This window comes from Mustela nivalis, assembly GCF_964662115.1.
Source record: "Mustela nivalis genome assembly, chromosome: 18".
NCBI classification, from domain to species: Eukaryota; Metazoa; Chordata; class Mammalia; order Carnivora; family Mustelidae; genus Mustela; species Mustela nivalis.
In genome coordinates this window covers 55,535,880-55,548,128 of record NC_139037.1, presented here as the reverse complement: position 1 = coordinate 55,548,128, position 12,249 = coordinate 55,535,880, and the positions used below count along the sequence as shown (strand labels likewise).

The 12,249-nt window shown below is 51.9% G+C and overlaps 1 protein-coding gene across 1 annotated transcript; it reads left to right on the top strand.

The window, feature by feature from the left end:
* Positions 1-293: 293 nt before the first annotated feature.
* FUT2 (fucosyltransferase 2 (H blood group)) lies at positions 294-11,718 on the top strand. The gene is made up of 2 exons (XM_082710425.1): positions 294-445; positions 9,293-11,718. The coding sequence occupies exon 2, from the start codon at positions 9,295-9,297 to the stop codon at positions 10,312-10,314; it is 1,020 nt and encodes a 339-aa protein (XP_082566551.1). The 5' UTR covers positions 294-445; positions 9,293-9,294; the 3' UTR covers positions 10,315-11,718.
* Positions 11,719-12,249: the final 531 nt, after the last annotated feature.

Below are 12,249 nucleotides of genomic sequence, written 5' to 3'. Positions count from 1 at the left end.
TCGGTATCCCCCTCAGTACTGGAGGGTTCCTGAGAGGGTCGCCGCAACAGAATTGTGAAGACGGAATGAGGCTGACAGACCACGAAATGCTCCCGTTATTGCCGAAATAAATAAAAGCAGGACCCTGACAGGGCTGAGTCTGGAAGAGGCTGACCTATGGGGACTCAGTCCTCCTCCTCCGGAGAGTCTTCCTGGCCTGCTTCCCAGCGGTCACGTGGGGAGGGAGGAGGCGGGGCTCCGGGCACACCTGGCTCCCCAAGTCCAGCTCACCCCGCCTCCCTACTGCTCGGGGAGGCCAGGTAGATCCTGGGCGGGGTTTTCCGGCCACTAGTGCTGGGAGGGTCAGATTTCCGAGTGAGGACTTGACCTCACGGGTGGAAGCACCCTGATCTGCTCGCCGAGCAGCCACATCGCCGGCTACCCCAATTCCTGCTGCCAGAATCAGGTGAGAGACGGTGGGGGTGGGGGGGCTCTCTCCGACCCCCAGCAAGCGGGCGAGAACACGCGCGCACACACATACGCACGCGCGCTCACGGGGCGGGAGCTGGGACATACTCAAACTCAGGAATCCCTCCTCTGGGATGCGACCTCCTCTGAGTCTCCAAAAAGAGAGGGTCCATCCTTTACAGCCCAGGCGCCCCCCCCTGCTTCCAGCCCCCCAGCCGTCTCCCCTCTGGACTACCCTCACCTTCCCTCCTAGCAGATCTGTTACCTGAAACCCCACCCTCCTCCATCACCCTCCACTATCCTCCATCACCCCCCACTCTCCCCTCCCCCGCCTCAGGCTGCCAGCTCCCTCCCTCCATCAACCGTTTCCTGGAACCTACCTGAGAATCACTGTGCAGACCTGTAGTACTTGAGTTTCCTGGTCGCTTCTCGGGGTCTGCTCCCCGACCTCCGGGAGGGACGCGGGACCCAACCACAGGACCCAAGGGTCCTTAGAGTCCCCAACTCTCCCCCCGCCCACCCGCCGACCGTGGCCCCAGGGATCCCTGGCTCCGGAGTCACACCTTCCGTTCCAGTCCTGGGAATCACGGTGGGGGCTTGAAAGTGGTGGCCTTACTTCTGTGTCCCAAGTCCTTCCCCAGAGAAGTGCTTACAGTGTGAATTCCGGGCTGTGGGAATGACAGGACAAACCAGCAGTGCCCAGAGCGGTAGGGAGGGGACTGAACTGGGTGATCTGGGCTTACCTGGGGGAGAGGCTGCGAAGGGGTAGGGAGGGGGCTTTCCGTGCGGAGGAGACCAGACACGCAAATCACAGGGTGTGACCACTGGGCCTCGGGACGTGGGAGACGGAGTTATTTCTTGGTGGCAATGCCTGCCTGGGTGGGGTTGGGAAGCCCGGGGAGGGCGGTGAGCTGAGGAGGGGGGGGCCAGGCCAGCTCGCGGGATGGAGACGGATGGGGGCGGGGAGGCGCCTGGGGCTAGGCTCCAGATGGGGGGAGGACGGAGAGGACTAGGTTCATCCTGGAACTTAAGACCGAGAGTTTAAAAAAAATTACGGATAGATATTGGTGGCCCCATTTTTCCGAGGGACCTGGAGGCTGGGCTCCTTCTTCAAAGTTGGGGCCCCGAGGTTCTCCACTCGACCTGGGGCAATCGCCCAAGGGACGGCAGCCAGGGGACCCGGATGAAGGAAGGGATCTTGACCCTTCCGCTTTTTTTTTCTTTTTGGTTTTTTTTTTTTTTTTTTTTTTTTTTAAAGATTTTACCTATTTATTTGAGATGGAGCAAGAGGGGGCATCGCCCAAGGGACGGCAGCCAGGGGACCCGGATGAAGGAAGGGATCTTGACCCTTCCGCTTTTTTTTTCTTTTTGGTTTTTTTTTTTTTTTTTTTTTTTTTAAAGATTTTACCTATTTATTTGAGATGGAGCAAGAGGGGGCGAGCACGAGTTGGAGCCGAGGGACCGAGGGAGGGGGAAGCAGCCTCCCCACTGAGCAGGGAGTCAGACGCGGGGTTCGATTCCAGGACCCCAGGATCATGACCTGAGCTGAACCGACTGAGCCCTGCCGGTGCCCTATGACCCTTCCTCTTGCCCCTCCCTCCCTGGCTGGCCGCAACTTGCGTGAGGCTGCAGGTACCCAGGGCCGATAGCGAGGTGCACTTTCTGACTTCCAGGAAGGGGGTGTGGTGGGGAAAGCAGGCTCCTCCCACTTGCCCCAAGCAGCCGGGTTTTCCATTAAGCCTCTCCCCGGGGCTGGCTGGTTGGCTGTTGGCAGTCCCCAAACCTCCCCATGGGTGTCAGGCGGGCCAGCCGCTCTCCCAGACTCTCTCTGCCCAGCTCTGCGCCCCAGCTCTGGCCTTTCCCCAGGATTGCCCCCCAGGCCCCTCTCTGACTAGTCCCTGAGCCTCACTTTGCCTTTGCTTTCAAATGGGCCTGTTTGCACCACCTACAGGACTGGGCCACGCCCTTAAGCATCCAGTTCGGATTTCCGAACCCACGTTGAGCTCACACAGCCCTGGAGAGCAATAAGCCCCAAGTTTTAGATGACAACACTGAGAAGTAAAGGCCCTCGGTCAAGGTCATATAGCCAACCAGAGGCTGATGACGGCATTACCCTGAGCTTCTCTCCAGATCTGCCCCCAACTCCCAGACACTGGCCTTACTTAACCCTGTAAGCCTCCCTCCCTCCTCTTCCCGCAGCCTGGCTCAAGGACAGGGGGGCCAAGGTCTGCAGGTGTTTCCCTTAGGCCCTCAACAGTGGACCCTCCCTCTTCCCGAGGGAGGAAGCAGGAAACCACCAAGGAAGCTGAGAGAGACTCTGTTCTAGAACATTCTGTCTTCCTTCCGCCCCCTCACCAACAGAACTAGCCTTCTTGTCTTTCTGTCTGCTGTCAACGTGTTTCCAGGGGATATTCAGGGCGAGCTCAGAAATTACGAGGTTTGATGGTGAAGGTCATCCTTCCAGTATTCATTTTTTTACCTACTTGATGCTGGGAAATGGATTCAGAAGAAAAAAAAAAGAGAGAACTCAACACAGGGAGATGTTGGCAGACACTTGGGCAAGGAGGAAAAGCAACAGATGGATCATGACTGGGTCCTGACAGGTGGACACAGACCCATATTCCTTCTGCCTCCATTTCCTGGGCACCTACTGTGTGTTGAGCCCCATGTCCTGGGGCTGCCGGGGACACAGAGGGAATAAGACTGACACTGTCCCTTCCTTCGCGGAGCTGTGTGTGTGATCAGGAGACTGGGACTGAATGATCCCAACAGGGACTCACTTGGAGATGCAGAATTGGGACAGAACAGGGGACAGAGCTGGACTGAGTGCGGGCAGGTCCATCCCGCCTGTTTTATTTCTCTGTCCCTCTCTTTCCGTCTCTCACCCTGTCTCTTACGGTTTTTCCGTTCTGTCTCTCTCCCGGTCTCCCTCTTTCTGTGTCTCCATCTCTCTTTGTCTTTCTCTCCTCCTGCTCTCTCTGGCTCTGTCCTTGTCTTCCTCTCAGTCTAGTTCCTCTTCTTTCTCTTTCCCTGTCTCTTTTTCCATCATTTTCCTCTCTCCTTCCCTCCATCCTTCCGCCCTCCCACAAGCATTTCCCTTGGTGCCTATTGTCCCACGTCCCGTACTTGGTAAATTCGGAACGAGACAGAGGAGCCAGGTCGACTCCTTGCCCTTCGAAGGCTCACAATCTAGTTGGCAAAAGGAAGAGAGAAACACCCAGAACAAGTGGGAAGAAGGCACGAGGCCACTCTGCAGGGAGCACTCCCTCCTCCTACCTGGACTGGCCCCTCTTTCCCCAGCTTCCTCCTGCCTCCCAGCCTCCAGACAGTTCCTTCTACCCAGAGTCATGAGGAGTCGTGTTGGGACCCGGACAGGAATGTAAGTGCAGGTGGCCTCGAGGAAACAGGAACCAGGAAGCCATCAGGGGGGCAGTCATACTGTCCATTTTTCCCTCACGACCCTCTTTTTATTCTCAGGTCGAATCCCCTGTGTTCATGGATTTCTCTGGCCCTTAGTATGGCATCTTACTTAGTATGGGTGCGCGTGGGTCCTAATAGGCTGATTGGCCACCAGCCCCACCGCCAGCCAGCCACCCCCTCTCTGCTCCCGACTTCAGATTCCCAAGGGGGAGAATCTGCTTGACACAGATGGTCTCTTGAGCCGTCCCCCAAGCCCACACATCATGAGCTGGCAATAAAGAGGCCCACAGATCACACGATATACCGTGGGCTGTGTTCTAGTTTTGCTTTTATTTATTTGGTTTTTTAAGATTTTATTTACTTATTTGAGAGAGAAAGGAATGAGAGCAAGCAAGCATGAGAGGGAGAAGGTCAGAGGGAGAAGCAGACCCCTTGCTGAGCAGGGACCCCCCCCACCGATGCGGAACTCGATCCTGGGGCTCCAGGATCATGACCTGAGCAGAAGGCAGTTGCTCAGCCAACTGAGTGCCCTGTTTTAGTTTTTTTTATAAGATACTGGTCATGTTGAATTAGCGTCAACCTTAAGATGACCTCGTTTTAACTTGGTCACTTCTCTGAAGACCCCTGTCCCCAGATGAAGTCATATCCTGCAGTATCACGAGTTAGCCTTCGACTGGGTGCCTGGGTGGCTTAACTGTTAAGCGTCTGCCTTCAGCTCAGGTCATGGTCCCAGCATCCTGGGATCGAGCCCCACATCAGGCTCCAGCCCCACATCAGGCTCCCTGCTTGGCCCAAGGAAGTCTGCTTCTTCTCCCACTCCCCCTGCTTGTGTTCCCTTCCTCTCTCTGTGTCTCTCTCTGTCAAATAAATAAATGAAATATTTTTAATGCTTTTTTAAATCTTTAAAGATTAAATTAATAAATAAATAAAATATATCATATATAATAATAAATAACATATAATAAGAAAATATAATAATATATATCATCTTAATATAATAATATAATATAATACATTATATATTATATATTTTATATAATATATAATATAAATTATTATTTATTATATTATAAAATAAATAATTTAAAGATAAATACATAAAATCTTTTTTTTTTAAGAATTTATTTATTTATTTGACAGAGACAGATCACAAGTAGGCAGAGAGGCAGGCAGAGAGAGAGGAGGAAGCAGGCTCCCTGCTGAGCAGAGAGCCCGATGCGGGACTCGATCCCTGGACCCCGGGATCATGACCCGAGCCGAAGGCAGTGGCCTAACCCACTGAGCCACCCAGGCGCCCACATGAAATCTTTTTAAAAGATTTTTTAAAAAAGATTTCATTTATTTATTTACTTGATAGAGAGAGAGAGAGATCACAAGTAGGCAAGAGGCAGGCAGAGAGAGAGGGAGAAGCAGGCTCCCCGCTGAGCGAAGAGCCTGATGTGGGGCTTGATCCCAGGACCCTGAGATCATGACCGGAGCCGAAGGCAGAGGCTTAACCCACTGACCCACCCAGGCACCCCAATAATAAAGTCTTTAAAAAAAAAAAGGAGTTATCATTCAATATACCTACTGCAGAAAGACACAATCCAACACACAGTGCACAAGGTCTATGGGTTGGGGGAGCAACAATATAGTTCTTTGATCCAGTCTATGCTTTGGTTGCTGTCATACATATGCTTTATCTCAGACCCTCATCTCCATAATAATAAAAAAAATCGGACATTCCTCAGGGTAAGGAGAACCGCACATACTCACCCACTACTCAGAGGGACAGTCCCCAAAGTCAGCTTAGTCCACCATGTCTATACCTGGTCGTGCGGGGCTACCCTGGCTGGTTCCAGAACTCACCAACCTCGGAGTGAAATTCATTCCTCTTGTAGGTTTCCATCTCATCCATCCTCCATGTGTGACTCCTCCAAATTCTGTGACCTAAATGCTAGATTTGACCATGACCATGACCAGTGTGAAAATGGTGCCTGGCCCAGAGCCCCCACAAAACAGCACTGTTTGCTTTGTACGTGAGGATCTCAAAAGGTATTGGTTTTGTCCTCAGGCCAGGTGGTTTGAATCCTCAGAAAGGTGGAGTTACTTGTCCAGAAACCCACAGCTAATGAGGGTGGGAACCTGCAGTCAGTAGCCTGTGACCAGAGCGTGTGCCGGTAGCCGCAGAGTTATGGGTCCTCGTGGTCCCTGAACGAAGTGCATTCTGTGTTGGGTTTAGGGAGCAGAAGCTTCACTTCCGGTGGCCATGAGGAAGGGGCCTGATCTGGAACTTTGACTGGGAAGACAGAATCCTCAGCATCAGCTCGGTTGTGAAGTGAACTTTATTCAGCAAATCCAGCCTCCCTGGCTCTTTACATTCAAGACGAATGGGGCAAGAGGAGGTTGTACCATCCAGGAGTTCACTTGGGGTTAAACTCAACATCCAATGATGACCCATGGGGCCCAGACCCCACCTGAGTTGGTTTAACTCAAACCCAGGCATCTAGTGGAGAAACTGGAGTTTCTTCTGGAAAGATAATGCAGAGCGCCTGGGTGGCTTGGTGAAGTATCTGCCTTGAGCTCAGGTCATGATCTTGGGATCCTGGGATGGAGCCCCATGTCAGGTTCCCTGCCAGTGGGGAGCCTGCTTCTCCCTCTCCTCCCTGCTCATGCTCTCTATCACTCTCTCTCTCTCTCTCTCAAATAAATAAAAACTTAGAGAAAGAAAGGTAATGCATGTGATCTTAGTGGGTGATGATGGTAGCAATGAGTTAGAAACAGGGATATTGCTATATGAGGTCCCATGCCAACTTTCATTGGCTATAATCATTAAGGACCATACCTGCACAGGTTCTGGAGGCTTCCCAGGTTGAACCAGGTCACGCCCTGCTTGATTTAGCCCCACTATTCTCTTCTTAATGGCCACTTGAGTCAATACTTAGATCAGGAACCCAAGCCCTGGACCACGTTAACCAGAGACCTTTCATCTTGAATCTACCTTTGCGCACAGCCTCCAGGATATGCTTTGATTAAATCCTGCTCAGGAGGAAGAGTTTTAAAAAGAATGATTGGGAAGCTCTCGTGCACAGGGAAGGAAGAGGGAAGCCTTTGGAAGAGCTAGGAAAGCAGAAATGTCTCATTTTTCTGACTCTTCCCACATCTCCCCATTCCCATTTTTCCAGTTCCACAGTTGTTCAGTGGCCAATCCTGGACTTCTGACTGTGGCAACATGGTACAAGTGTTGTTCCAGCCTGGACTATGGAATGACAAAGCCCATTGGTCATTCCTGGATGCAGTCTTTAATGAAGTGTTAACTGTAGTCAGCCTAAGTCATCTTGCTTGTTCCACTTGTCCTGACTGGCTTCTGCCATGTAATAGGGAGTCAGCACCAACTCGTTCTCTGCTTTCTTCCACTTTCAACTGTTTGGATTATGCTCAACAACAGTATCTTCAAACCCCTCTCCTTTGGGGGCTTTTACTTTGTTTCAGGGAGTCCCAGCGTAGGAGCTTCATGAACAGCTTTGCTCTACAGATCACTGGTCCAACTTGTATGGCCTGGGATGGAGAATCCTCAATGTCCCCTACCTCCTTTGATACTACGGTAAATCCCATGTGCTCTCGGAAGGTCCATCCAGTGCAACCACCCCACTCCTGGAACTGATTTCTGTTACAACCAGAGTTGAAAAGAACAGGCTGTATAAGTATATGCGGGGTTTTTCTCTGGGTTTTCTTGGCCAGTTCTCTTTATGTCTCTGCACATCCCTTCAGGTGTCTCCCCGTTACTGGCTACCTCTGCTTCAGCCTGCATCTGTCCTGTCCCAGCCACTCTAGCCCCGCCTCTCTCAACATCACCTGCTGGGGGCTCCTACAGTGGTATTTGGTCTTTGTCCCTAGTTCCAGCACATGGCTCCTGAAACCCTTGGCATTTCCTGAGTGATAGGCTGATAGGAGTGTCTTCTGCTTTGATGAGGTGACTCTTCTCAGGGCCCTAGGTAGCTTCAGGGTCTGGTCACCAGAAAGACCAAGCTTGAAGAGATTCGAACTTCCGAACTTCCGTCTCCAGCCCCCAACCTCCGGGGAGGGGAGAAGGACTGAAGATTAAGTTAATCACCAGTGACTGATGATTTAATCAAGCGTGTCTACATAATGAAACCTCCATAAAATCCCAAAATGGGTTTTGGAGAGCCTTTGAGTTGGCAAACAGCCATGAGCCAGGAAGGTGGTCCAGGGAGATAGAAGCTCCCTCTGGATCTTACCTACGTACTACTTCTGGTTATTCATCTGTCTCCTTTATCATAAACTGGTAAACATAAGTAAAATGCCTTTCTGAGTTCTGCCAGCCATTCTAGGAGACTATCAAACCTAAGGAGGGGGTCAGTTTATAACCTACTAGTCAAAAGAAGCATGAATGACTCAGGACTTATAGGGGGTGTATGAAGTGGGACTGAACTCTTTAACCTCTCAGATCTGATACTAAGTCAGGTAGACAATGTCAAAATCTAATTGAATTGTTGAATTCAGCTGGGTGTCGGACACCCGGGGGAGAAGAAAACCAACTCTCACCTGCCAGTTGCCTTCTGACCTTTCAGTAAAAATATTCGAGAGAGAATTGACCAACTCATCTTTTAGAGCCGGCCTACAACCTGTCGTGACCAGTAAATGGCAAAGCCACCGTGGAACCCGGTGTTTATCTTGTGCTTGGGTTGGCTGTGGCCAGGAGGGTAGGCAAGCTACATGGTTGAATTCAGGATGGGTTGGGCCATTTCCCTTCAAGGGAAATATAGGTAGGCAGGGCATGCAAAGATGGACCTCTCTAGGAACTGGATCCCCAGTAAATAGTAGGTTTATACACGTGTACTCCCTATCTGTAGACACCCATGTATGTATATTCAGGCTATAAACAACCACATTCAAAAATACAAGGTATATATACATAACGTGTGTTCATGTGTGTGTATATATGTCCACACTATATTATATAGCATACACACCCATGTATGTACACGAGATAGATACTTTTCTACAAAACAACGTACACATATCCATTAAATGTAGGCAAATGTACACGCACCCACACAGGTATACAGTGTGTAGATACCCGCATGCACGTGCACACACACTCTTGCAATGCACGGGCCGTATGTGAATACACACGGTATAGTCAGATCCTGTAAACAGGAGCATATGAACTGCATGTAAACACACTCCCATCACACCCTCTGGAGACCCACCTCCGTACACGCACCTGAGTGTTCACGCCCCTGGAGACACACACACACAGCAAAGCCATCTGCACACACACACACACACAGTAACTGCACACACAGCTGCCCTTGCACATTCATGAACCCCACTAGGGCCTCCAAATACCCCAACCCCACCTCCCCACCCCACCCCACCCCCACCCCCCAGCTAACATTCCCTGCTCTCCCTTCCCTGACAGCCATGCTCAGCAATCAGACGCCTTTCTTCTTCCCCATGGTCCACTTCGTCCTCTTTGTCTTCACGGCTTCCACCATATTTCACATTCAGCAACGGCTAGCGAAGATTCGCCCCACATGGGACATTGACACGCTGGTTTTGGCGACGGAAAGTCCCACGAGCCAGCTGCCCCGGGGCATGTGGACGATCAACGCCATTGGCCGCCTGGGGAACCAGATGGGCGAGTACGCCACCCTGTACGCCCTGGCCAAGATGAACGGGCGGCCGGCCTTCATCCCGGCCGAGATGCACAGCACGCTGGCCCCCATCTTCCGGATCAGCCTCCCGGTCCTGCACGGCAGCACGGCCGGCCGCATCCCCTGGCAGAACTACCACCTGAACGACTGGATGGAGGAGCGCTACCGCCACATCCCCGGGGAGTACGTGCGCCTCACCGGCTACCCCTGCTCCTGGACCTTCTACCACCACCTGCGAGATGAGATCCTGCAGGAGTTCACCTTGCACGACCACGTGCGGGAGGACGCCCAGAAGTTTCTAAGGGGCCTGCAGGTGAATGGGAGACAGCCAAGCACCTTCGTGGGAGTCCACGTGCGCCGGGGGGACTACGTGCATGTCATGCCGCAGGTGTGGAAGGGCGTGGTCGCTGACCGGCGGTACCTGGAGCAGGCACTGGCCTGGTTCCGGGCCCGCTACGACTCCCCAGTCTTTGTGGTCTCCAGCAATGGCATGACCTGGTGTCGGGAGAACATCGACGCCTCCCTGGGGGACGTGGTGTTCGCGGGCAATGGCATCGAGAACTCCCCTGCCAAGGACTTTGCGCTGCTCACGCAGTGTAACCACACCATCATGACCATTGGGACATTTGGAATCTGGGCTGCTTACCTCGCAGGTGGCGAGACCATCTACCTAGCCAATTACACCCTGCCGGACTCCCCCTTCCTCAAACTCTTTAAGCCAGAGGCAGCTTTCCTGCCTGAGTGGATTGGGATCCAGGCAGACCTCTCCCCACTACTCAAGCACTAATATTAGGCGGCCCTTGGCCCCTCCTCCTTTGCTGGCTCCAAGAGCAGATCCCCAAGGCACAGGGAACATATTGTTACATGTACCAGGACACTTCCTTCCTGCATCAGAAGTCACTGACTTGCTGAATTAACCTATTTATGTGTCCTCTACAACAGGACCCAAAGTTGGGGCATCTCTGGGGTTAGTTAAGTCAGCAGCACAGCAGTGTCATCGGTGACCCCTGTTCCATCTCTCGTGTTCAACTGCTGTCAACTCCTCTCAGACTGGCTCCCTCATGGTCCCAAAAGGGCTGCCACATAACCGGGTGTCACATACAGACAGCCTCGTCATGAGACAGCAAAAAGAGCTTCATTCTTGGGACCCTTTTGAAGAATGAGAGAAAGATTTCAAAGCCCTCCAGCAATTTCCACCCTGCCCTCCCAGCCCCCGCATAGCTCATTGACCGGAAGTGTGTTAAGTGCCCACCTGACCCATTAGAGAGCAAAGTGAAGAAGACCCTGGGATTGGTTTAGCTTCAGATCAATAAATCTTTGCTCTCGCCAGCTGGGGAGTTGATCGCCTCCTCTGGAAGACATGGAGGCTTGCAGAAAGAGAACAGGTGCTCCTAACGAGAAAGAAGATGCAACACAAAACAGAGAATCCCTGAATTGTGTGCGTTGTTTGCTGCACAAAGGCATTTGGCCAAGGGGGTTGATGGAGCTCTGGGAGATTCAACAGCCTACTCTCCAAGCCACGTGTCCCTGGTACCGTGTCCACCCGGAGGACTCACTGTTTTCTAGTGCATCTGCCCAGACTTGAGACCTTTTCCCCAGTTTTCCCAAGAGTGCCGCCCTACTGGCCAGTAGCTGGTGTGCTTCTAAGACCTCCCGCCCCAATTCTGCAACCCTGGCTTCCTAGGGCTTAGGATGATTCCTGGTGAGAACCCAGAGCCCAGCAGGGCTCAGTGAACTTGAAGAGTCTGTTCTTTTTAAGTGTCTGTGGTGGTGCATCTAACAGCATCCCTACTAGCAAAGGTTGGATTAACAAAACATAGTGGCTTGAAGTTACAGCAATCTTGTGGGTCAGCTGGGGGCTCTCTTCTCCGTGCAGTGTTGGTGGAGGCCTCATGCCGCTGTTGTTTTTGTGGAGTACAGTTCCCTTCAGTCATCAACATCATGAAAGCAGCCTCCATGCTATGAGGAAGCCCAGCCCCACTCTGGGGCCACTGGTGGGTGCTCCAATCAGCAGTCTTAGCTGAGGTCAACTTCCGAGTTCATGGTGGGCATCAGATGTGCTGCCACATGTCGTTCAAGTCAGTCTAGCAACCAGCTGAGGTTCCTGACAATGTGTGGCAGAGAGCAGCCCTATCTCGATTCTTGATTCACAGTCTGTGAGCATAACAATACAATTGTTCAATGCTGTGAAGTTCTGGAGTCATTTGTGATATAGCCAGAGATAAACTAAATCGAAGATTCTCTTTATCTGTGGACACTTTTGTGACTTGGGCATGATCTAGGCAAAACTTGAATGTCCCCACCTGACTTGAGATCCTACACGCAAAGGCCCTGTGGCAGGGGGAATCTGGTTATACATGAGAGCGGAACCAGGCCAGTGTGGCTGGAACACATGGAGACAGGTGGGAGAGAAGTTATCAGGGTCGACCATGAAAGGCCTTGTGGACCATGGCAAGGACTTTGAGTCTTATTCTAAGACCAAGAGGAAGCCATCAGAGGGTGCTTATCAGGGGAGTAACACAATCTGATTTGCTGTGTGGAGGAAGGGCTGTAGGGGTGAGAGAGGGGTGAAGACCAGGGAGAAGGCTACTGTAACAATCCTAGCAAAAAGTGGTGGTGGGCCAAGGAGGTCTTTCAAGGGCTCAGCAGATACTGCTAGTGTCTCTCTGCCAGTCTGACAATCTTGAAAGATCTTGATGCCTCAATCAGAATGCTGTTTGAG